General features: G+C 36.8%; 1 protein-coding gene across 1 annotated transcript in view; it reads left to right on the plus strand.

Annotated features, from left to right (window-relative positions):
- Positions 1-2,552: 2,552 nt before the first annotated feature.
- Positions 2,553-27,813, plus strand: part of PAH (phenylalanine hydroxylase) — a 67,432-nt gene continuing 42,171 nt past the window's right edge. The window contains exons 1-3 of the mRNA XM_012550599.3: positions 2,553-2,718; positions 6,363-6,470; positions 8,477-8,660. Coding sequence (XP_012406053.1) covers positions 2,671-2,718; positions 6,363-6,470; positions 8,477-8,660 — 340 coding nt within the window. The 5' untranslated portion in view covers positions 2,553-2,670. The remainder of the gene's footprint in view (positions 2,719-6,362; positions 6,471-8,476; positions 8,661-27,813) is intronic.

Genomic DNA, 27,813 nt, shown 5'->3' on the forward strand with positions numbered 1-27,813 from the left:
AATGACAGCACCTATCTCCCAGGGTTGTTGTGAAGATTAAATGAAAAAATATCTGCAAAATGCTTAGCAAATATTAAAGTGCTCTACAAATACTAGCAATCATTAGTTATTATCAAGGGATCTCAGAGACCATATTGTCCAAACACATCATTTTAAAAATGAGGAAAATGATATCCAGAGAGGGATTCTATATCCACAGACCTCAATCTAGAAGGGACCTTATAGATCATTTACTTCAACTCTCTCATTTCACAGATTAAGCCATTTAGAAGTGATGTGACTTGTCTAATGTCACACAGTCTCAAGTAGAATTCAAATTTGATCTTACTGATTACAAATCCAACAATCTACTGCAATATCTCTCATGCATATGATTTTTTTTTTACAACAACATCACCAGCAAAGTCAGGCCTTTTTTTGGCTAACTTACATGAAGTGGTCAAAATTAATCTTGTCACTGCGGTGACATACATACTGTTTGAATATGCCAAGGACAGGCAATAGTAGTTCATGGAGAATGATCAGCTGGCTAATTCTATGAAATCATTAAACAAATATTATCTCAGTTAAAGATCATACCACATCCCATTCGAGTAAGATAAAAGTTGTTGGTTTTAAAATACCAGCTTTCAAAAAACAACTGCCCAGGGGAAAAAAAAAACAACTAGCTGACATGCTATGTCCTAGCTTGATATTTTCCAGATCACAGCAAAATCTCCTGTGCAAAAAAAGCTTTCTCGTAATCCTGATGAGTTCTAGTACCTTTACTCAATTTAGCCTCCCTATATATTTTGTACATAGAAGTTCATATGCTGTCTCTCCCATTAAACTATAACCTTCTTGAGGACAGGCCAGGGATTATTTTCTCTTTTCTTTATATCCCTAGAGCTTAAAAACACTTGACTTAGAATTTAGCAGGTGCTTAATTAATGTCCATGATCTTGCCTTATTGACAACAGATGCTAAATAAGGAGTACTTTGATTTGGAAATTGATATGAGAAATGACTGATAATGGAAGGAATTGGATAAAAAGGTAAGAAGGGGGTGGAGATTTCCTGACACCCAAAACAACTGTCTGATGATGATGATGATGATATAATCGATGACATATATAGAGTGCTTTAGGATTTATAAATCTCACAAACACTTCTCATTTTGTGCTCACAACAATCCAAGAGGGTAGGTAAGTCTCATCTCAAATTTACAGATGAGGAAACTGAGGTAGACACAGTTGTTCTTCTGGTTTTGAATACAGGTCTTTCTGATTCCATGTTCCAGGCTCTTCTAGTGCCTAGCTGCCTACTGGTAACCATCATTATCAATCAAGAATTTATGGAAAATTTGTGGAAAAATCACTTTACTTCTTTGTTACCTTATCTGCAAGGTGGAGTTGTATGGACTAATTGAATTTTCAGGTTTCCTCTAGCTCTGAATGTGGAATTAAATATTTTTAAAAATAAAGAAACAGAAACCCAGAGAGTTAAAACACTTTTATACAAGATAGCAAAGAGGTACCAAATCCAGTATTTGAAATGAGGGCTTCTGTTTGGAAAGTCAATGAAGAACTGGCCTGGAATCAGGAAGACTCATTTTCCTGAGTTCAAATTTGACTAGCTGTGTCACTTTGGGTAAATCACTTAACCCTGTTTGCCTCAGTTTCCTCCTCTGTAAAATGAATTGGAGAAGAAAATGGCAAACCATTTCGGTTAACTCTGCCAAGAAAACCTCAAGTGGGGTCACGAAGAGTTGGACACAGCTGAGAAGCCACTGAACAACAAACTATTATTCAGTTCAACCCAACTGTTGCTGAGATTCTTGCTCTCAGCTTCACCAATAATCACGACTGGGTTTTATTATAGTCCAACAGCCCTTTGCAGAAGTCATAAGCATTGTGAATGCTCAATGACTTGGAAAGAAACCTGGAACTGAAATCAGGGAACCTGGTTTTGCACCTCTGTGCTGCTACTGGAGTTTCTTTTTGTTACAATGGGAAAAAAAAAAATGATTTGTAAGGTCTCGGTCTCTCCCAGCTTCTATAAGGACTGTTTAAACTGGAGAGGAGTTCAGAGAGTGTGTGTGGGGGTCCCGTGTTTTCATCCTGGGCTGATTGATGCACAAGCTTGGAAGATGTTATCTCTCAGCTCTTCCATTTACCATCTATGTATTCTTAAGCAAGTTCAAAAAAAAAATGTTATTGGGATTCAGATTCCTCTCCTATATATCAAAATGGCTCCTCTGCACTAAGTTTATGGCTCAGAAATGGAAAGATTATCCTGAGAGATTGACTAGAAAAGAAGAACTCAGGATTCTCACCCAGGGCTTTCCCCTCACCAGTGTCCCAATATGGTACTTGGAGCTGCCTCCTTCAAGGGGATGGGTAGCTCCAGGAGGAAGAGGAAGAAGGAAGGAGAGAAAGGGGTGGGAAGGAAGAGAGGCTGTGATAGGGCAGGTGTGGGAAGGAGGGGGATGAGGTAAGGGCAGAAATAGAGGGGAGGAGAAGCCGAGATGGGGAAAAGGGGGAGAGGCTGGGGCTTGGCCTTCTGCGTCAGGACAACGCCTCCTCCGCCCACCGAGTTGAAATACCTTTGCCCTGGGCTGTCCCAGCAAAGCTGATCTCCTCTGGCTCTAGTTCCCAGAAGTCCTGACTTTGCCTTGGAGGGAGAGCAATCATGTCCACTGCCTCTGTAGGCTGCATCGGGTTTGAGAGGAGAAGCTCGGTGAGCATAACTCTGGGACTCCCCTATTTATTCCCAGCATTCCCAGGTAGCTTTGTTTATCCCACATGGAAGAATTGAGATAGATTACTCTGATTGTTCCCAGGTTAGACCCTATTTAAAAGGAAAGTGAATTTCATTTGAAAGAGAAATTATTACCAGTTTGAAGGATGGGATAAGAGGTAATAAGATCTGAAATGGGTTTGTAATTTAGGACAATGGATACTGAATCTTTATCCTATTAAAAATTATTGAGGATCTCTCCAAAGCATTTTTGTTTATGTGGATTATATTTATAGACATTTACCATATTGGAAATAAAAACTATTTTTGAATTTGTAGACCCTCTAAAAAGGTTTCAGAGATCCCCAGGATTCTCTAGACCATACTTTGAGAACCACTGGTTTAGGGTTTGCATTAGAAAGTGGGAGGGCTGTCTGGAAAGACAGAGGGACTATCCTGAGCAAAAGCTTGTAGGTGGGAAACTATAGAGGATCAGGGAAATCGGCCAATTTGTTGGGAGTATTACTAGACTGGAAAAGTAAGGTTGTGACAGATTATTTGGAGGCTTTGAATGACGAGCAGCTGGAAGCCACTGAAGAATTTTGAGCAGAATAACATGACAAGATCTTTGCACAATGATCATCCCTGAAAGCAATGGGAATGATGATTTGGAAGCAGGAAAGTGGATAGCACAGGGAATAAATATTGTGAAGGGTTACTTTATGGAAATTCATAACTCAAAAACGACATGAGAGGTAAGGAAAAGGGAAGAGTCAAAAGTAATTCTGAAGGTGATTTTTTTTGTTGTTTTTTAAAGATGGGGCATGAGAATTGATTTCCACTGAAAGAAAGAATGAGGTCAGAAGGAGGATTTATTTAGGGAATATAGACGTGGCTTTGAATATGACCAGCCTGAGGTAAAGGGAGGGGAATACTTATGGATATGAGCCAGTATGTAGTTAACAATATGGGCCTAGAGCAAAGGAACACTGTAATAAAATGAAACAAAAAGTGAAGAACTCAAATCTCAGCCCTGCTGAGCCATCTTAGGCACGTCACTTAATGGGTCTTAATATTCTTATCTGTAGGGGGCCTTTTCCAAATCTAAAAGTTGAATCCTTACTGGCAGATCTCCCTTCCATGATGTTTCCCACTGTCCCAAACTAGGTCCTTGCAAAATAAAACTTGGTTTTCCATGTGAAATAAATGTTGCCCTAATGGTCAGCAATAGCCATGAAATGCTTTATTGGCTATTGTATTTAACCTTGTGATATTCTGCCTGATTTGTGTTCCTCTAAGCTGATATAACAGGACTGCTAAGAACCTTCTTTTATGATAACTGTGACTCTGCTAGCAAACTGATCTTCTTAAAACACCCATCTGATCATGTCACTTTCCTGCTCAAGAGGCTTCTATGGCTCCCTTTTACCTTTAAAGTAAAATACAGATTGAGTATTTGAAGTCTTTCCCATTCTGGCTGTAGGCAATCTTTCCAAGCTTTTGTTCTGTTGCTTCCCCATTGCATATTCTGTGTTTTAGTTAAAATGATCCACTTGTTTTCACCCTATACTTCGGCCTCCTTATGGGCTTTACTTCAGCCCAGGCTTTTCAGCTCTAGGAATTTCTAGGGCTTCATTCAATACTTGGCTCAAATATTACTTACTACCCTAATACTCTCTAGGAATGAGTGCCTTCCCACCTTGAAATTACTTCCCATATATTTTGTCCTCCCGCCACCCCCCAACAAAACCCCAATGTGCTGCCTTGTCATGTTCTGGCCATGGGCTTGAAAGTTGTTGCCATGACATCCTCTGCTCCAATAGAAAGTATGCTCCCTGAGGACATAGCTAGGTAGCACAGTAGATAGAGCACTGGTCCTGGAGTCAGGAGGATCTGAGTTCAAATTCAATTTCAGTTACTTTATACTTACAACAATATGATCTTGAGCAAGTCTGGTTGCTTCAAACAAAAAAAAAAGGAAAAAAGAGAGGGGAGAATGAGAGACAGAGAGAGGGGGAGAGAGAGAGAGAGAGAGACAGAGAGAGAGAGAGAGAGAGAGAGAGAGAGAGAGAGAGAGAGAGAGAAGGGTAGAAGTCTACATAGCATTTCTTCTTGCTTGGACTCAAACCCAGAAGGAACTTGAAGAGCTCAGACCAGGAGGAACAACAAGCAAACTTTGCCCTGGATCAAACCACTTACAGGTCCCCAGGTGGCATAATGGATGGAGTGCTGTTGGTCTCAGGTATTTACTAGCTATATGACCCTGAAGTCATTTGACTCCATTTGCTTCACATTTCACTTCTGTAAAATGAGTTGGAGAAGGAAATAGCAAGACTTTCTAGCTTGGTGATCCTGGGCAAGTCACTTTAAACTGATTGCCTCAGTTTCTTCATCTGTAAAATGAACTGGAGAAGGAAATGGCAAACCTCTCCTGTATCTCTGCCAAGAAACTTTAAATGAAGTCATGGAGAGTTGAGCATGACTGGAAATGTGACTAACCTTAAAGAGAAACTTGACTGTGACTACTTAGATGTAGTGGGCCATGTCCAATATTCACCAATCAACATGGAGAGGTCCCAGGGCAGGAGCTCAGCAGCTAAAAGTGTTAAGCTCTTGAGAACATATTCGCTTGTAAAGAAAGGTGAGATGTCAGTCTGAGACACATCATCTTCACAACCCTCAGCCTGGTCAGCTCTGCCTCAGGACATGGATTTGAGGATTTGAGAATGCTGCTTCCTACCTATGGCTTTAGTTGATCTCTTTGGATCTCAGTAACTCAGATAAAAAGAGGGACTGGACTAGAGGGTTGATAAGGGCTAGATTTTTATCTAAGATCATCTTATCTTGTGAAGAAAGCTCTTTCTGACTCCCTCCTCAGCACTCTAACCTCAAAACTATGTGGCTTCAGCTTGATATAAATATTTTCTGTTGCTGTTACCATGATGAAGAAGATGATTGTGGTGAAGATGATGATAATGATAGTGGGAATAGTGGTGGAGAAGAAGAAGAAGAAGAAGAAGAAGAAGAAGAAGAAGAAGGAGGAGGAGGAGGAGGAGGAGGAGGAGGAGGAGGAGGAGGAGGAGGAGGAGGAGGAAGAAGAAGAAGAGGAAGAAGAAGAAGAGGAAGAAGAAGAGGAAGAAGAAGAAGAAGAAGAGGAAGAAGAAGAAGAAGAAGAAGAAGAAGAAGAAGAAGAAGAAGATCCTGATCTCTTCTTTCATTGAAATGGGGGACCTAAGTAGTCGAAATTCATTCCAATTTAGATGGGCAAATCATCTATGGTTTAGTCTTATAGAGCTTTCTGGAGACTCAAGGAAGTTATGTTGATTCACCCAGGATCACAGAGCCATTATGTGTCAGGGGCAGTATTTGATCCCAGCTCCTTCTGACTCTCAGACCTCTATATATGGTATGATTAAATGTAATTTTCCCCTTATGGAAACTGCTGTTTATTTATGTCCTAAGCTCCATGTTCCTTCCACAAAAACTATTTTCCTTTCCTTCTGAATGGAATATTCCAAATATTCATATGATAAGTTATGATAAGTGTACTTGCTCATGATCTCCAAGGCCTTGAGAAAAGGAATGACTTAATAGGTTTTGGACCAAAGCAATTTAATAGCCTTATTTTTTGCTTAACTCCATAGGAAACTAGTTACATTGGTGACAACACTAACCAGAATGGTGCAATATCCCTGATTTTCTCTCTCAAAGAAGAAGTTGGGGCTCTGGCCAAAGTCTTACGTCTATTTGAGGTAAGAACTCTGCGAATTTTTGTTTTGTTTTTGACATTGACCATGAACACAGCAAACATCTTTGCTGGAAGATACATTCTAATTTTTAAAAATTGATGTCACTTTTATTTTTAAATACATCTCACTCCCCTAACCAATGAGCTTTTTCCTGTGTGTGTGTGTGTGTGTGTGTGTGTGTGTGTGTGTATATATATATATGAATGTAAGTCAGGAAAACCAATGAACCCATCAGATTTCCCAGTATTTGTGATATTCTACCTTTCTACCTCTACAAAAAAGAAGAGAGGAAAATTTTCTCTTTTCTTTAGGGATAAGTTTGGTTATGACCAACTCTTGGTTAAAGTATTCAGTTGTGCTTTCTTGTACTCTTCATTTACATTGAGATAGTCATTTTGTTTGGTTGTTCCTGGTTCTATTTCTTTCACTCAATTTCAGTTCATAAAAATCTTTCCATAATTCTCTAAATTCTTCATAATCATTATTTTTATGGGGTGAACAGTAACTTTCTCATGTATCACAATTTGTTTAGCCATTCCCCAATGGACATTTTTTTTTGGTTTTTTACATTTTTTGTGCCACGAAATTGTTTCTATGACTATTTTGGTGCATATGTAACTTTCTTTTCTACCTTCAACCTCTTTTGAGTATATGCCCAGCACTAGGATCTCTAGGCCAAAATGTATGACAATTTTGTTGTTACTTTTATACTAAAATTCCCAGCTGCTTCCTAGAATAATTATACCAAGTCATAGCTCAACTAACTGAGTAGTAATATGTCTGTTTCTCCCCAATCCTTGCAGCATTCTATTAAGAGTTTTTCCAGCTTAGGGTTTTTATCAACTTCCTAACAGAATTCTCCCAAAATATGCTACCTCATAAAAGGGTGAGTTCCCTGGCACTGAAAGTGTTCAGAGAGTAGTTGATCAATTTATTTGTTAGGAATAGAACAATTCAGATTAAAAAGGATCCTCTGAGGTTCTTTCTTACTGAATCTGTATGATTCTGAGTTTACAGACCTTTAATAATGGGTTTTTCTTTTTCTCTTCCTTTTATTCTAAAATGAATTTAAAATTTTCAAAACATTATTAAATTAATTACTTAGTTAGCTATGCTTATTTTAGCTTCTTTTTCTTTAAAAATATTTTGAGGATAGTTAACAATAATGAAATCCAAAGAGTATAGCACATGGACAAGACTCCAAGAAAGAGATGACCCTCAAGTTTATCTTACTAACTCCCAAATTGAGGGTAGTCATCTTGTGCAAAAAAAAAAAGAAAGACTCTTTTGGTGACCTAGAAAGAATATAGGTTAATTTGACCAATCAAAAAGTCAGCTCATCAGGAATAAGGAATCAAGTATGGATTCTTTTAGAATTCTCCTTTAGGCCCATATAGGGTGGCTGACTGGAGTGGGATGTTGATGGAAGAGAATATTTAGTAGGGATCATCTCACTCTTTCCACCTTCCAATGGACTTCCGAAATAGATTTACAAAAAGAGCTGTGATGGTAGGGAGCCTTTGAAAGCAAATGTATTGACAGTGTTGGGATTTGAATCCAGTTCCTCTATCATACATCCATTCTGTTATATATGATATTAGAGGAGATAAATTTTCATGATTATAGGCCAGCTGACAGAATTTCAAAGGAATGACAAGCTGGGCCACTGACTCCCACCCCTGAAGGTTATAGGTTATAGGTTATATTATTCTGCAATGACTTAACATTTTGAATCATTTCTAAAATCTTAATGTTTCAATGCTAAGGTTGGGTTTTTTTTAACCAAATTATTATTTAATAGACTCATTTTTGGAAGGACTCAGTTTACTATTTTGTTTTTAAGGGAGAAAAAACAACTCATGATCAAATGAAAATAAATTATCTTGAAAGAAGTTTGAATTTTTGAAAGATTGTTGTTGTGGGAAATGGCAATGGGGTGTCTTTTTCCAGCTTATTTTGGTATCAGCCACAAAGTGTTTCATCCTCCCATCATTTGTTTCTTCTTTCAGGAGAATGATGTAAACCTGACTCACATTGAATCTAGACCTTCTCTTTTAAACAAAGATGAGTATGAGTTTTTTACTAACTTGGACAATCGGAGTGTCCCTGCTCTAGATGACCTCATCAAGAGCTTGAGACATGATATCGGCGCCACTGTGCATGAGCTTTCCCGGGATAAGAAGAAAGACACAGGTCAGATTCTTTTGTATTTCATAAGACCATGAAGTCTTGCCTAATAATGACCTACTTTTTGAGACTCATTTTCTTTTTTAAAAAAATCAAAGCTTTTGCTATTTCTTTCAGCGGAATATTTCTTTTTCTTCTTTTTTGATGTTATTATTTTCAAGGAGGCATTATAATGCAATAGAAAGAGCACTGGATTTGGAGTCAGAGAGTTTGCATTTGTATCCTGACTCTGCTATTTATCTTTGTGACTTTGGACAAGTCATAACCCTCCCTAAGTCTCAGTTTCCTCATCTGTAAAAAATAGAGTTTTTATGCCAAATGACTTTTTTGTGTCTTCCAGCTCTAAATTAATTTCATCTCTAGATTTTCATTTATTGATTAATCAATGAGCATTTATTAAGCACCAACGGTGTGCCAGGCATTGTGCTTGGGGCTGGGAATATAAGTACAAAGCATGAAACAATTTTTTTTTCTTTCAAGAAGCATCCATTCCAATGAGGAAGAATTCAAGAATTTATAAACAGAATCTCTTCAACATCTTCATGCTATTTTATTAAATCTTAAAAACAAAGGAAAAGAAAGAAGGAAGCTGAATCTCATTTTAGTTCAAAAGAGCAATAAGACTTTGAGGATACCCTGTCTAGAATTATATGCACATATAAATAATACATAGCATTATATAATTCACTATATTATATATGGGAGAACTAAGTGATTCAGTGGATGGAGTGCTGACCCTGGAGTCAGAAGGAGCTGAGTTCAAATCCAGCCTCAGACATTTTACTAGCTGTGTCATACTGGGCAGTTCACTTAATCTTGTTTGCCTCACTTTCCTCATTTGTCAGATAAATTGGAGGGGGGAGAATGGCAAAACATTCCAGTATCTTTTCCAAGAAAACCCCAAATGTGGTCACAAAGAGTCAGACATTGCTGAAATGACTAAATAACAATAGAGGTGATAGAGTGACCACATAAGAGGTGTAGTGATATTGAGTGATATTTCCTTAGAATGGTTCTCCTCATCCCTCCTTCAACTGAAATGCTAAATAATAAAGGCAATAATTTCACAAGCATTCATTAAGTGCTTACTATGTACAAGGAATTAAAAGTTGACATTAAGAAGTTGTACTGGGGAAGTGAGATGAGGAAATCTTAGAAGGACATTATCTTGAGCAGCTAGATGGCACAGTGGATAGAGCACCAGCCCTGAAGGTAGGAGGACCTGAGTTCAAATGTGATCTCAGACACTTAACACCTCCTGGCTGTGTGACCCTGGGCAAGTCACTTAACCCCAATTGCCTCAGGGAAGAAAAAAAGAAGAAGCACATTATCTCCTTTGATCTTCATAACAATAGCTATTAGGTTGTGAATTCTTTTTGTATCCCCAAGGTTGAGCATAGTGCCTGGTACCTAAAGAAACCAATCCTGAAAGAGACTCATTCATTGACTTTTCTAAGATATAACTAAAATTTAATTCACGTTTTAGGTCACCCAGTCTAAAATTCTTTTTGTAACTAAATGGCTGGAGCTTAGAGGCTCAAAGGGATGTTGTATTTCAGGGATCAAAAATCAATTCAACTTTTTTCTCCTAGTTGCATCTCTAAATCCAAGCTGTTTCTCAGTAAAGACTTAATGAGACCATGAAGACTTGAATCAAAAGACAGTAGAATCATAGATGTACAGATTTAGATCTTGGAAAAGATCTCAGAGGTCATCTGCTCCAATCCTCTCATTTTATAGAAGAGGTAATTGAGTCTCAGAGAAAGGAAAGTGACTTTTTTCAAGGTCACATAGATTATAAATGGTAAACTGGGGGGTTAACTTAATTCCTCACTCCAAATCTCACTCTCCTCCCCTACTTTCAAGACCCACAAGATTTAAAAAAAAAACACATTTAATGTGGGAGAAGACAAACCTCTCACAATTAACTTTGTATTGCTTTATTCCTTTTCTTTGGATCCATGAGACATTATGATATAGGTTTCTAAAAATATACCCCATCGGAGCAGAAATTTAGAGCGGGAGATCATTTCATCTGGGAGTTCTCAATTTCTCTGTGTCTGTCATAGACCTCTTATTTCTCAGAATAAAGTTTTTAAGTTAATAAAATAAAAATAATAAAAACAAGTTAATAAAATAAAAAAAAGGAAATCAATTACATTAAAATATAGTTCCTGGAATTTTTTAAAGGCTTATGGATCCCGGGTTAGGTATGATTTGGTCTAAAGTTTTGGTTTTCTTCCTTTCCAATTTCTCATATTAAAGATGAGGAAATTGACTAACCCAGAGGTTAAGTGACTTGCCTTACAGAATGTCAACAGTAGGACCGGGAATCCAATGTGGGTTCTTGGGCTCCCCCATTTCTGTGTTCTTTCCATTTAATTGCTGCTTCCTCTGAAAAGGATGGCTAAACCAAGGAGATGAATTCCTTGGTGACTGACAGTTGCTACCTCATTGCCTTAGGGTGGTTGGACAGATATTAAAGGCTTTGAGCCACGTGGGGGGGAGATGAGGGGGAAGGGTTCAGGTCTTTGGGAGGTAGGATGCATCAATGCCTGGTAAGATCAAGCTCCATCTTGGTTCTTTTCTCCTCTGTCAAAGCTCATGGCTGGTCCCTGATGACTTCCATGCCCCAGTTGCCTGGCCACCTGCTCTTAACTGGAGCCCCAGGCCAGGAAGTACAAAAGACCCCGTCTCATCAAATAGCTGCTCTGGCTCTGGCTGGAGCAGGTGGAGTCTGGGACTGACCAGAACACTTGAGCAGGAAATCAAGACAAATGACAAGCAGCCAGTCTCCAGGGGAGCCCAGGAAGGTGTCATGCTATGGAGGGTCTTTTGAAGTGGGGAGGAGGAAGGAAGAAAAAGAAGGGAGGAAGTCTGGTTAAACAGAACAAGATGAGTGGGTAAAGAATTATATTTGTAACAGCAGTTGTCTCTGTACAACCACAGGGAGTCAGCAGATACATGGCTGCTTAATTCATATAAGTTAGAACTGAAAGGAGATCATGTTGCAGAATTGTCTTAGGTTACAAAAGAGGGAACTGAGCTCTAGAATTATGCTATTTCTGTATATATCTTAGTAAACCCCTATCAGAGACATTTGATGCAGCTACTTCCCCCACCCCTCCAATCAATAACTTTCCTTTTTATCCTAGGTGCATTGATTTTACTTGTACAAAAGTTTTATAGTTTCAGGCAATCAAGATTATCTATTTCATTTTGTATTATAGCCTTTATTTCTTGCTTGTTTAAGAATACTTCCTGAAGATACAGCTATAAAAATTTGCCTGATCTAGTTCTCTTTTCATTTTTTTAATGGTGTGATCTTTAATATTTAGGTTTAATATTCAGGGTATGGAGCCGTTTTGAGCTTATTGTATATACTGTGTATATATATATATATAGGTTTTATCTAGTGTCTTATATCAAATAATATATATATATTTATATAATTATATATATATATATTATATTATATATGCATATATATATATATATATATATATATATATATATATTACTACTACTACTACTGGCAATTCTGTAGAATGAGCCAGTCATGGAGCCAGAGAGTAGTAGTAGTAATACTAGTAATAGTAGTAGTAGTAGTAGTAATAGTAGTCCTAGTAATACTAGTAATAGTAATAGTAGTAGTAGGAATAGTAGTCGTAATAATACTAGTAGTAGTAGTAATAGTAGTCATAGTAACACTGGTAGTAGTAGTAGTAATAGTAATAGTATATATATATTATATTATTATATTATATATGTATATATATAATATATATATTATTTGATATAAGACTGGATAAAACCTAAGTTTTGGGGCAGTGTGGCAGGAATTAAGGGGAGCACAACCTATTCTCTTAGAAAGAATACTGGATTAAGAACTGAGTTTGAACCCCAGCTCTGTCATTAGCTTTGTGACCTTGGACAAGTAATTTTACCTTTCTAGTCTTCAATTTTCTAATCTGTAAAATTAAGGTGTTGGTCTCAAGGATCTTGAATATCTCTTCCAGCTCTCAATCTTATCCATAAGGAGTGAGAGGAAGACTTTTCCATTCTTTTCTGAAGCTCCCCACCCTGTATACTATTTCCTAGCTTCATTACTTTTCCCCCATAAGGACAAAAGAAATAAGAAAAACTGGTGTTCTACATGGCAATAGAAAACAAGAATATTTCAGAAGTGGGGCTAAGTATTTAACATGGAGAATAGTAATGTTGGATGGTCATAAGTTCTATTTGACAGACATTTATTAAACACCTATTATTTTTTCATGGACTATACTAGGGAATAAAGATATAGAGACAGAAAGAAACAACTTCTGCCATTAGTAATGTTTCATATTCATATAATTTTTTAAGTTTTACAAATCTAATTTTTTGTAATTACTCTGTGAGGTAACTGACTTGGTGGTGAAATTACCTAAACTCACTAATCTTGGAGTTAAGAAGTCCTGAGTTCAAATCCTGATTCAAACACTTAAGGGCTATGTGACTCTGGGAGAGTCACTTAATCCTTGCCTCAGTTTCCTCAATATAAAATGGGGATAATATTATCATTTTCCTCCTATGGTTGTTTTGAGGCTTAAGAGAGATAACTTATGTCTAGTGTAACCTGTGTCTGACTTGGAGACCAGCTCTCTTTCTACTCTATAATATTGCCCTTTGACAACCCCGAGGAAGAAATATTTTGGAGAGAGAAGCACATCTTTTCCAGAAAGGCAATATGGAGGAATAATCAATATGCCAACCCATAAATATTTTTTAAGCTCTTACTCTAGGCTGTGTGCTGTGTACAATAGTAGTAGTAACAGCAGCAATATATAGTAGTAGTAGTAGTAGTAGGAGGAGGAGGAGGAGGAGGAGGACTAGTAGTAGTATCAGCATTGCTACTACTACTACTACTGGCAATTCTGTATAGTGAGCCAGTCATGGAGCCAGAGAGTAGTAGTAGTAGAAGTAGTAGTAGTAGTAGTAGTAGTAGTAGTAGTAGTAGTAGTAATAGTAGTCATAGTAATACTACTAATATTAGTAGTAATAGTAGTAGTAGTCATAGTAATACTAGTAGTTGTACTAATAGTAGTAGTAGTAGTAGTAGTAGTAGTGGTGGTGGTGGTGGTAATAGTAGTAGTAATAGAGTAGGGGTGATGGTAATAGCAATAATAATAATGGTAACCGTCTTACCACAATGGAAACTGAGCCAGCCATGGAGCCAGTAAAACCTAGGTTCAAGTCCCATCTTTATCACTTATCTGTGTTGTAGATCCTATATAACTCTCAGTACCACAGGAAACTCTATCATCCAGTCAATCAGTAAACGTTTATTATGCATTTACTTTGCCCCCGGCTCAGTGTTCAACTCTGGCTACTTAAAGTAAGAGTAAACCCTCTCTGAAACCCTAAAAAGCTCACATTTTAACCAGACAGGGTGCCAATAAATAGATCAATACATTATCTATACAAGGGGTGGGAAAGTAACTTTAAAGAAAAAGGCTCTGTTACAAACAAGGACTTAATATACATTAGTTGTGGGAGTTGCATTGTGGGAAGTTTGCTCTCCATAGGTCTGGACCAAAAATAAAACAAATAAAAATAGCTCACATTTCTTCAGCTCATTGTCTCATTTGATCTTTGCAAATATGATGTGAGGTCGATACAGCAGATGGAATGATTCCTATTTGGCAGCCATAAATCCAACATTTTTTTAAATCAGTATTTTCTGCCAGCATAGTTTATATTTCCTAAAATTAATTTCATTTAAAATTTCATAAAATTGAAAAGCAGCAACTAACAGAATCATAGAGATAAAGCTAGGAGCAACCTCAGAGCACAATTATCCCAACCCCCTTGTTGACAGATGAGTAAACTGAAATACAGAGAAGTTACAAGATTCCTACCTGAGGTTGAACAGGTAGGTTCTTAGTAATAGAATCAGAATTTGAACTCAGGATCCTTGATTCCAAAATCTTTTGGATTGTCTCATATTTTAACTCTCTGAGTTCAGTTTCTGGCTATTGAGGAAAGACTGACCATATCAAAGCTTTCCTAGAGTCTTCTCCTATGTTCAGATATAAAAACAAACACCCAAAGTGGTTGCTGTGAATGCTTGGCAGTAGCTTCCAATCATTAGCCTCTCTAATAGGGACAGAATTGTTATGAAAAGCATCATTCATCTGCTTAAGAAACTGTGCCATTGAGTCGCCTTGGCAAGGGATTCTGAATATAACATCTTTGGGTCTTGACTTCCCCATTTGTTAAATAATAAGATAGGACTAAATCCACCCCCTACTCCTGCATATTTTTTACTTATTTTTTTCTATCACCTTTATTTTCTGTAGACATAGTCCCCCTCCCTTACTTTATAACAATCTATTATTTATAGAAGAAAAAGAAAAGGCAGTTCTGTAGCACTAATCGACGTAGCAGCTCAGGAGGTTCAGTGGATAAGAAGTATGAAGCCTAGAGTGCAAATCTGGCCTCAGACACTTTCCTTGCTGTGTGACCCTATACAAGTCATTAAAAAAAAAAATCTTTATTTGCCTCAGTTTCCTCATCTGGAAAATAGGTATAATAGCAATATGTACTTCCTATTGTTGTTAAGAGGATTAAATGGAATCATATTTGTAAAGCATTTAGTGTTATATTAATGTTAGTATTATTACAATTAGAGTCCCAATCTCTGCAAAGAAGGGAATGGGATACTATTTTTATATTATTTTCCTGGTTCTACATATTTCACTTCTCATCTATTTTTATAATACTTCTCAAGATTCTCTGAGTTCTTCTTTTTACACAGCACAAAACTATGTAAGCTCTTTGACTAAATGGACTGTTCTACGTTTTTCCTTGTAACTCTTTCTGGTACATAGTAGAAACTTCATAAATGATTATCAAAGAATTAATCACATCGATGTACTTTACTTTGTATTGCCATTCCCCAGTGCCAATTCCTAGCACAATAATAGTCCTAGTATATGATGGTTGGTAAATTGTTGATTGCTTGATATATTAATGGAGATCAAAACTTTGTGAATTTTTTTTGCTAATCAGAAATGGGTACTTATTAATATTTTTGATGTAAATATGACCTTCTTTCTTTGACCTTCCTGATCTAGAAATCAGTAGTTCTTAACTTGAAATCTGTGAAGTTACTGTTGTTGTTTTCTAAAAAAAAAATTACCTAGAAAACTGTATTCCAATATAAATGTTTCACTTAATATTTTCTTTTTTTATCTTTAAAAAACCATTATTCTGAGAAGGGATCTGTAGCTTTTGCCAGACTGCTAAAAGGGGCTACAGTGCAAACTCAGTTAAGAATCTTTGTTCTAGGTGTGGGATTCCAGATATTTAGCAGGTACTGAGTTGGGGAGGGAGGTTCTATTCTGAATAAGGAAACTTTCTTGGGATATTTGAATTTGCAGAGCTCAAGAACAAGATCATTTCTCTCCAAAGAGAATGAGACAAGTCTCAGCTGATGATCCCTCTTCCAGTTAAAATGCCCATTAAATCCAGAACTCAGAAGCAGGGCCCGGAGTGTGTTTAACTGGATGCCACGAATCCCTCAAATCAGTTAAGCTGGCCCAGCCTGCATTCTGTCCCCTCAATGGTTCAAAGGACCATATGGATGATAGAAAATGAAAAGTTTAGGTTTTTAATTGCCAAAGTTCCCCGCCCCCAAACCCGCTTAAGCCAGGTTAATTACAGCAACATGTTAAAGAAGCCCCAACCTTCTCCATGCATCCTTGAGAGGCCGACATGAGTTTAATAGGATTTGGGCCCTGAGAGGCTTTGAATCCTTGAGGTCCTTCTCCCCCTGCCTCTTCTTCCCTGATGATCTAAAATCCTTCCTCAAAACAACATAAAAGAGCATTAATATCTTCTATCAACCCATCTCTTAATCCTCTTACCTATCCCTTTGAATGCTCTCCATGACATTACATTGAGGTGGGGGGTGGGCACTGTGGGGAGGGGGACATTCCAACATGGAGACAGTTTACAGAGACCAGGAGAAAAACAGACAAGTCATTGTGCCTGGAAATAGATTTATAATCTTAGATTTGGAAGGAGATTTATGTTTGGAATGATTTTCTGAGGGCAAATGGACTTGAGCTGGGAAGGAGGTTGCTAAGGCTGGGATGATGAAAAGGGGGCTTAGTGGGGTGTTAGGCCTAGATCCAGAATAATAGGATGTTCTGGACTGGGAGGTGAGGAAATCAAAAAGGCAGAATTTTCTGGGAGGGGAGAATAGGTTGTTCTGCTGCTTCCTTTGCTTCAGGCCAAAATGCAGAAGGGATATTTTTGGAAGTAATTTGATATTTCATAAATAAGAAAACAGACCCACAGAGCTGATGTGACTTGCTGAAGTCACCCGAACTTGTAAGCCATGGATAGATAAGTTGCCATTTTGGGTGCTGTGATAAATAGGGAAGATGAGCTGACTTTTAACTGGGTCAAAGAGAAGCTGTTTTGAATTGGAGATTTAAATCCAGAAGGAACTTAGAAGCTATGATATCATAGATCAGGGCTGTGGGGAATCTCAAAGTCCAATTAGTCTCATTCTATCATTTAACAAATAGGAAACAGATAAGCCCAGAGGTATGAAAGGATTTGCCCAAAGGGAATGAATGTCAGAAGCAGAATTTGAATCCAAGTCTGTTCCCATAATTGGGGTCAGGCACAATGCCTTATCTATCTTTCTCTTGGTCTCTGTGATCTGTCTCCATGTTGGAATTTCCCTCTCCCCACCTTGATGACCCATCACCTCAACGTAACATCATGGGGAACATTCAAATTCTGCCATTCATCAGCTGTTTGACCCTAGACCCTATTGACCCAAGTCACTTTCCTATGACCCAATTTCTTCATATGAGAGCTGCAAGATTTCTTTCATTCTTAAATTCATCATCCCGTGATTAAAATCAGACTAGTTTACTGAGTCCCCAGAGTAAGACTACTGCTCCCTCTCTCAGAGTCCCATGGGTAAATGGAGTATCTCTCTAGACATTAGAAATCAGTGTACTCTCTTAGAGCAACAGACCTGTTGCTACTTCCCATCAATGAACTGACTAGCTTTTACAAATGGATATTTCCTGAGAAGCTACAGCAAGGAGTGAAATTCAGAATAGCTTCCCAAATCAGGGCCACCATCTTCCCTCTAACCACCTGTTCAGTCCTTTGGGAAAGTGGATTCAATGCAAAACATTAGAGCCCTTCTTTCCTTCTTTAAAGTCAATATGAAGTCTCCTGGGAATGGCGTAACTAATGGTTCTCTCTCTTGCTGATAGGACTTGGTATCTCAGTGGTCAATCTGTCTCCAGCTTATAGCAATCATAAATGAGCAGGCTATAATGAGACAGAAATGGACCCCCATGTATGAGGAAAATAATGTGATTGGGGTCTTACCACTTTCACTAGTAAGTCTATTAAATCCACTCTGCCAGTGGAATATATTTAGTTTTATTCTTTTAAACTCATTGGTGACCTAACGGTATATTTAGATAATTTATTTATTATTAGAAATAAGCATCTCATCAGAAGCAGTTAGAGTACTGGGGCTGGAGATAAGAAGCGTTGGGTTCAAATCTGACCTCAGACACTTACCAGTTCTGTGACCCTGGGCAAAGAACAACATGGTTGAGGTTCAGTTTCTTCAACCATAAAATGGGACTGCTAATAGTATCTATGTCATATGTAATTGTGAGGATCAAATGAGATAATATTTGTAAAGTGCTTAGCACAATGCCTGGCACATAATAGGCATTTAATAAATTTGTGATCCTTCCCACTTTTCCTGTTCTTAATACATTTATAATCATTTTGCATTATATAATTCACTTGAACCTCATCATTAAAATTAAATACCAATTATTTAATAAACAAGAGAAATCTTTTGTTTTAATGCTTATTACTCTAATTTATCTATAATTAATTGTTAAAATTACTGAATAGAGACAAATTGTATATACATATCACATATGTACATATATAGTATATGTAAATAAATGAAATCAATAACGAACATAAAAACATTTATAATTATTTACTATATTTTGATAGTGACTAATGTTACAATTTGAACCATCTCAAATTCTCAATATAATGATCAATATAGTGATTCCTCTTTATTTTTCTGAAAACTTAGTCTTACTCCATTCAGTTCATTCTACAAGTTAATTGGAGTCTTTGAAAAAAATTTTAAATCTCATCATTTCTCTTCAAAGTGAGTCTTTTTTATTTGTTTCCATTCATTAATCCAAAGAAAGTCTTTCACTTTCTCTCAAGCTCTTCATAGAATTATCTGTTTTTTTTTTTCCTATCAAAACACTTGAGACAATTCTGATAAGGAAGAACTTTTACCTCCCCTTCTTTTCCTTCCTCATCCATAGATTCTCATGAACTATAGATCAAATGTCCCTATTCTTCAGGGGAAGTTGTTCACATTAAGTCATTTTCTAAAAAAAAACCTAAAGCAAGATATTTCTGAGTTGACTTTTTGAACTTCTTATATAAATGGCTTTTTCTTGAACATTTCATCTATCTCCTTTTCAGTATCCTTGTCTGTAAAATAGAGATAATAATACAAGGACCCAATGTGGTGTTGTTGAAGAACAAATGAGATAATATATGTAAAATATAAACCTTTAGAGCACTACATAAATTTTTTTGTTACCATGATTTTCATCTTCCTCCTTTTCATTGTCCTTGTTATTATTATTACTTGACAAACATTTACTAAGTCTTTAAATGTTTCCAGGCACTGCTAAGAACTAATAGACGTATAAAACAAGAGTTATGTTTATTTAATGCAATACTTTTTTTTCTCCATTGTCTCATCACTCACCCTCTTACTCCAAAATTCTTTGCAACATGACTTCTGCCCTCACTGCTCTATTGAAAAATTTTCTTTCCGTGACCAAGGACAATCTCCTTCTCATAAAATCCAGGAGTCTTCTCTGAATCTTCATCTGCCTTTACCCTGTGCCTGAATCTGACAATGTTGACTATTCTTTCCTTTTTGATAATCTCTTTTAATCTGTGACACTTTTCTCTCCTGGTTCTTTCTCTCATCCCCCATTTTCCACTCTTACTTTTTTCTGGCTTTTTTATTTTGAACTTCCTATTCCTTATATTCCCTAAAGTTCCACTTTCTTTTCTTCTGACTATATTTTTCCTTTGGGAATCTCATGAATATTAAGTTCATGATTGGATTTAATGATGGTCTTCATGAAAATGATGCCTAAGTCTATATGTTTAATATAGATTTAGACTTAATGCTCCCCAGAGCATTAAGTCTCTGATTATTGTCCAGAAGTCTCTTTCTTATCATTTCCCCATGATTCCTAATTCTCACCTCTCTGTTTATTGCACTACAATTTGGGATTTCTGTTTGTGTAAGAGTAGAATTAAAAGATTCCTGAACACCATTCCATTTGTGAACCAGGTTTGAAAGCTTGTAGTCTTTCATCTCTCTGTTTACATTCTCACTTGCGTTGTAGTTTACTTATATATATATATATATGTATATATATATATATATATATATATACAGTAAGATTTTAAACCCCTTGAGAACAGGGCCCGTGTCATTCTCATCTTTATATCTTTTACTCTTTTATATTTTTTTCATATAATATAGTAAAGTATTGAATACATGTTTGTAGTAGAATATCTTTTTTTTTTACTTTTTAAAGTTTCTTTTTCTTTTCTTTCTTTTAAATAATAGCTTTTTATTTTCAAAATATATGCAAAGAGTTTTCCCTTGACTGTTTACCCTTGAAAAATCTTGTGTTCCAAATTTTTCTCCCTTCCTTCCCTCTGACAGCAAGTAATATGATAAATGTTAACATATGTAATTCTTCTATACATATTTCCACACTTATCATGCTGCCCAAGAAAAATTAGATCAAAAAGGGAAAAAAATGAGAACAAAAAAAAAAAAAAAAAAAGAAAGCAAATAACAACCAAAAAGGTGGAAATACTATGTTGTGATTCACATTCAGTGATTTACATTCTTTCTGGATGCAGATTGGGAACACATATCTTTAAAAAGTACTTTTACATGCATTACTTTATTTGTGAAAGAAGTTGCCACAGAAATGGGCATTTGGAGGCATAGGAAATCCTATATTTTTCCATGTGAATTTTTCTGTGAGAGAGAACAACTGCAAAGTTTGCAACCTGGTTCATAAATGAAGGATCAATTCAGGGGACTTTTAATCCTACCCTTATTTAAACAGAAATCCTAAATTATCATGAATCTATTGTTAGAAGGATGGTTTCTGAGCATTTAGAAAGCGAAACAGTGATTACAAAAAACCATCAAGAAATGGGTTATACCAGACTTAATTTTATTTCTTTTTTTTTCAGCATTCCTAGATGGATAAGTGGGAGGAGTAATATTGATGTGGTCTTTCCTAGATTTTGGCAAGGCATTTGACAGTATTTCTTGATAGCTGGTTGGACAAGATAGAGATGCTGATTACATGATCATATTCTTAGGTGTGCTATCCAAAACTGGTTGAATGGATGGACTTAAAAAGTAGTGATTAGTTGATTAATGCCAACTTGATAAGGGATATCTTGTAAAGTAATCAAAGGTCAGTCCTTGATCTTGTTTTTTTTCCCCCCCCAACATGTTTATCAATGACTTTGATGAGGTACAGATGGCGTATTTTTCAAATTGTCCAAGCAGAGTCAATAAATACATCTGATGACAGGGTTGGGATCTAATGAAATCTCAACAGGCTAAAATGATGAGTCAAGTCAAGTGAGAGGAAATTTACAGAATCTTTGAATCACAGAATTTCAGAGTTCAAAGAGATCCCAGTAGTTGTCTAGTTAAAGTGGTATCTAAAAAAATAAAATGACCGTACATTTGACAAGTAGACTTGACTATTCTTTGAGGATCTCCATTTAGGGTATATATACTAGCTTCCAAGGAAGACTATTCTACTTTGGGATACCTCTAGCAGGGTGAGATCTAGAGAGGGAAAACATATGAAATGCCTGTCTTCTATAAGACATTGAACTAAATACATTAGTTAGAATGTTTATGGAGATAGCAAGCCTAAATTTGCTTTTTTGCACCTTTGGCTTAATCCTTTGCTTTCTGAGGACTAATTAGGTTTAGGATTCTGGTACTAGCCCTTCAACTATCTGATGCTAGCTATTATGGTTCCGCTAAATCTCTAAAATTCTCATTTTTTCAGCTTATCCTCATAAAGCATGAACTTGAGGACTTTTGCCAGCCTAATTGCTTTTGCCTAGAAATGCTTCAACTTATGAATGTCACTCCTAAAATGTGGCCCCAAAAGGAATAAAATAAGGAAAAATGTAAAGTCACATAAAATAATAATAGCTAATATTTATGTAGCTTTTTAAGGTTTACCAAAAAAACTTGAAAAAAGCATGTCTTTTGATCCTTGTAACAACATGGGGAGGTAGCATGCAATTATTATCATCCCTTTTTTACTGTTTAGGAAACTGAGGCAAACAGAGCTTAAGTGATACCATGGGTCACATAATTTATAATATCTGGGCTGAATTTGAACTTGTCTTCTTTATTTTAGATCCAGCATTCTGTCTACTATACCACATAGCTGTCTCTGATTAAAATTTAGAGCTGGAAAGGACTTTAAACCCTAATTAACTAACCATTTCCACTTCTTTATTTTATAGATTCTAGGCAATGCACCATGTGCTACAAGAAGAGATAATATTTATAAGGAAATTTAAGGTTTAACAATCACTTCTTCACATAGCAACTGCCATTTCCCATAGTCATATTGCAAGAAAAGACATACATACACAAACACACACATAATTACTTATTCAAAGTTTATTTTACAGACTTTGCAGGTCACTAACTCCATCAGTTCTTTCTCTAGGTAGTTTTTTCTCTAGGCCTATTGTCTAGCCATGGTACCCATCAAACCAATATTGGCCTTTTTGAATTGCCACTCAAGTATATCCCTGACAAACAGTAGACATTTAATAAATAGTGATGGCTATTTTGTGCTAACACTCTCATTTTGCAGATGAGGAAACTAAAGCTCAAATTGGTTAAACTACTTGTAAGGTCAAATAGATAATAGACTTAAATTCATGTCTTCTGACTCCAAATTCTTTACTCTTTCCAATGTTCCATGCTAATCTCTAGATCATGGGATTCTTAGATCTGGACCACTGTGCTACCTAAACCAGATAAAAATGTAATTTGTAAATATTTAACAGTGTTATTGATCAGTTGTTTCATCTGTGCCTTACTCTTCATGATCTTGTTTAAAGTTTTCTTAGCAAATATACCAATGTAGTTTGCCACTTCCTTCTTCAGCTCATTTTACAGATGTGGAAACTGAGGCAAACAGAATTCAGTGACTTGCCCAGAGTCACACAAGTAAAAAGTGTCTGTGGTTGGATTTGAACTCATTAAGATTGATCTTCCTGACTCCATACCCAATATTCTGTCCATTGTGCCACTAGCTGCCCCAAAATTAGACAGTAATACTATGTGGCTTTCTTAGGAATCCTCATATATGGCCAGTTTCTGTTTGAATTTGAAACCACTGCTGTAAAGGACCTTTAAAATTCTAGAACTTTTGTTCAATCTTAGTATGTATTCCTGGTGTAAAATGGCAGGTCACAGAGAGGATTTTAAGAGAGACAGTGTCTGGAACAAAGATGGTGGAAAATGGCAGGTCATATAGAGAATAGTGAGAGAGACGTAATATCCAGAACAAAGATGGTGGTAGACCCTATTTAGACCATATCTGAATTACTGTGGTCAATTTTGGGTACCATGTTTTTAGAAAGGCCTTTAACAAATTTATCCAGGATAGGGAGACAACAAAACCTGTTTTCTGGGACCAGCTATAGTACTGGGAGATCTTGGAGAAGGAGGGAAAAGGTAGATGAAGGGCTAAGGCAGATTTAGGGACAAATCGATAGTCACAAGGAAGTAAGGAGCAAAGATGGCATTTGAACCCAGATCGTTTGACTACAAATCTCTTTCTACTATGCTGCATTTCCTACAAGTCACATGAATGATGTGCTTTTTCTACACCTCTAACACAGAATAAATCTCCATGCTGTCTCTTTGGGGAAAAAGATTTTGTGATTTTCACATGCTCATCCCTTTTTAATAATAATATTTAATATTTATATATTATGTATTTTATATTATTTGGGTACCATATATTATATATTATAAATAATATTTAATAATAATAATAATATACTTACATAGCTCCTACTATATGGCCAGCAGTATGTCTTTAAGTACTTTACTATTATCATTTCATATGATCCTTCCAATAACCCTGGGAGATAAGTTCCCATTGTTTTAAATATCCCATTTTTAAAATGAGGAAACTGAGGCAAAGAAAGATTTTCTCAGGATTGCACAGCTAATAAGTGTCTGAGGCTGAATTTGAATTCAGGTCTTTTTAACTCCAGTTAAATACTTTCTCTACTTGCACATGTACAAAGATGATGATATTATTATCATGAAAATGACAACAGTAATAACTATAATAGATAGTTTTTCTATGACACTTTAAGGTCTGCAAAATGCTTCACATGTACAATCTTTTTTTGAATTACCCAATAAGGAAACTCAAGTGCACAGAGCTGGAATGACTTTTCCAAAGTCACACGGCTACTTATTGGGAAAACTGGTATAAAGCTTTAGGCTTCCCATTTCCTTGTATTTCCTTCTTTCCTTTGCTCCATTTGTTCATTGCTGTTTAAATACCGTCAACATCGATAAGACCTCAGACTCTTAAAATGGCAGTCACTTAGCTGTTTTTCAAATACTTGGAACAAAATGAAGTTGTGTTATCCAAGCTCCCTCGGGAGTTTAAACAACAATGGAGAAGCCACCCAGTGGGTCAGTCTGCCCCTTGGGGACTGGAGAAGGTCTGGCTCTCTCCACACAATGATGCCCTTCATGATAGCTTTGGGAGGCCCATTGACACAGAGGAGACATCCAGGAGCCCCGGGTAGAGAGAATTAAAATGTTATTCTATTTCAGTCCAATGAAATGGAGGATTTATTGCTTTTACTGAGACGGGCTAGAGGCAAAGGTTATGGAGTAGTTGGGGGCAGGGGAGAGGGTGTCAGGGGTGGGTCAGGCTGGTTAGTGTTGGCTAGGGCTACCGGGGGCTGGTTAGAATACAACCAATTTGGACCTTGATCTGCCCTAGATTTAATAAGCCTGAAGGTGACTTTGATTGCAAATGAACCCAGTCTCTTTTGCACGGAGTCAGGAAGGTTGTCTTTTTGGGGACATCGGGCACAAGCTCTCCCAGTTGACCCTACATGAATGGGACCGAAAAGTGAGTGTCCAGGGCCAACCTTTAAATGCCTTTGCTCTTCTAGTGCCAAATCAATATTTATTAATTATCAGCCCGCCTGGGCTCTTTGTTACTTTACAGAGACCCTCTGTTGCCTGAGCCTGGGGTGGTCACTCATTAACTCGGGAGCAGGGAGCCAGCCAGACTGGGGAATCGGGCCCAGGGAAGACCTATGGACCAAGAAACCATTTAAAAAAATCATTAATGAGCTAATTTAATTTGATGAGCTAATTTTTCTTTTTTTTTTTTTAAGTAATTGCCTAGGAAGTTGCTGAGGTCAGTCTCAATAGCAGTGTTAAGGCTAAAAGAGGACAAGGGCTAAATTCCTTGGGACAAGGAGAGGAAGTTGGGCACCAAATTGGAAGATGGACAGAATGTTACAAATTCCATCTCTCCCTCTTGTCCCAGAAAAAAGAAAAACTATTGGGGGTGCTTGAAGTTACCCCAGAGGATTTGCCTTAAGTTATTGAGAACCTCAAACTCAGACTACCCCTTTGAGGAGGGCTTACCTGTATTTTCTATTGTTGGGACCAGTCTGAGGTAAAACTGGGAAGCAGAAATGAATGGAAAAGGTACTAATTTGGGTGTCTAGAATTCTGTGTTCTCTGGTACCTAACCTACCACTGGAAGCCCAGAGAATCACTTGTTCCAGATCACATAGTAGGTGGGTAACCTTGGGAAAACTAGTGTGAGTTTTATAAGTCTCATTTTTTTCATCTGTCAAATGGGTATAATATATGCCTTCTTTTACAACGCTCAAATGTGATGATGAAATTGAAAGTGCTTAGAAAATCCTTAAATATAAGTAAAAATATATAAGAGGTTATCATTGAATTTGTGTTGATGTTTTGGTTTGATATTTGGTTTAGGTTAATATTTATGATTTTATTGGTTTAACTCATCTGGTTAAATAACACGTTCTTGATTCCCTAGATTCTATGTTTCAGAGACAGAATTTGAACCTATCTTTCTAATTCCAAGACCTCTCATTGATACATTATACTTTGTTTCCTCTCTCGCCATTGGTATATCCTTATTAATACTTTACCTTTAGGGCCCAGTACCCTCATCCTGTCCAAAGCCCTCTACTTCCACATCCCAGATGAAAATAACATTTTAATTCTCTCTATCTGGAGCTCCTGGATGCTCCCTGTGAATTAACAGGCCTCCAAAAAGCATCATGAAAAGCATCATTGTGTAGACTGAGTCAGACCCTCTTCAGTCCCCAAGAAGTAGACTGGCTCACTGGATGGCTTCTTTGTTAAACTTTAAAGGAAGCTTAGATAACTCTTTTTTTTTAAAGTATAATTAACCTTTTTTATTTTTTTATTTATTTTATTTAATTGCCTTTTATTTACAGGTTATATGTATGGGTAACTTTACAGCATTAACAATTGCCAAACCTCTTGTTCCAAATTTTCACCTCTTACCCCCCCACCCCCTCCCCCAGATGGCAGGATGACCAGTAGATGTTAAATATATTAAAATATAAATTAGATACACAATAAGTATACATGACCAAACCGTTATTTTGCTGTACAAAAAGAATCAGACTCTGAAATATTGTACAATTAGCTTGTGAAGGAAATCAAAAATGCAGGTGGGCATAAATATAGGGATTGGGAATTCAATGTAATGGTTTTTAGTCATCTCCCAGAGTTCTTTCTCTGGGCGTAGCTGGTTCAGTTCATTACTGCTCCACTGGAAATGATTTGGTTGATCTCCTTGCTGAGGATGGCCAGGTCCATCAGAACTGGTCATCATATAGTATTGTTGTTGAAGTATATAAAATGATCTCCTGGTCCTGCTCATTTCACTCATCATCAGTTCATTTAAGTCTCTCCAGGCCTTTCTGAAATCATCCTGTTGGTCATTTCTTACAGAACAATAATATTCCATAATATTCATATACCACAATTTATTCAGCCATTCTCCAACTGATGGGCATCCACTCAGTTTCCAGTTTCTAGCCACTACAAAGAGGGCTGCCACAAACATTCATGCACATAGAAGTCCCTTTCCCTTCTTTATGATCTCTTTGGGATATAAGCCCAGTAGTAACACTGCTAGATCAAAAGGTATGCACAATTTGATAACTTTTTGAGCATAGTTCCAAACTACTCTCCAGAATGGTTGGATTCGTTCACAGCTCCACCAACAATGCATCAATGTCCCAGTTTTCCCGCATCCCCTCCAACAATCATCATTATCTTTCACTGTCATCTTAGCCAATCTGACAGGTGTGTAGTGGTATCTTAGAGTTGTCTTAATTTGCATTTCTCTGATTAATAATGACTTGGAGCATCTTTTCATATGACTAGAAATAGTTTCAATTTCTTCATCTGAGAATTGTCTTTTCATATCCTTTGACCATTTTTCAATTGGAGAATGGCTTGATTTTTTATAAATTATAGTTAATTCTCTATATATTTTGGAAATGAGGCCTTTATCAGAACCTTTGACTGTAAAAATATTTTCCCAGTTTATTGGGAAGCTTAGATAACTCAACTTCATTTTGTCCCAAGTACATGAAAAATAGCTTGGTGTCTGCCATTTAAAGAGTGTTCTGAGGCCTTGCTGATGTGACATCGTTTGTGAGTGAACAAGAAACATGGAGTGATGGAAAGAAAGTAAATATAATGAATTGGGAAACTTGGATCTTAATGCCAGTTAGTTACTAGGTAGGCTGTATGATTGTAAGAAAGTCTTTTCAGCCCTATTTACCTCAGTTTCCTCATGATATCATTTGGGATTTCCATAACAAAGAGACGGGAATGGTTTGCCATTTCGTTCTTTAGCTCATT

Source organism: Sarcophilus harrisii, chromosome 5, assembly GCF_902635505.1.
Source record: "Sarcophilus harrisii chromosome 5, mSarHar1.11, whole genome shotgun sequence".
In the NCBI taxonomy this organism is placed as follows: domain Eukaryota; kingdom Metazoa; phylum Chordata; class Mammalia; order Dasyuromorphia; family Dasyuridae; genus Sarcophilus; species Sarcophilus harrisii.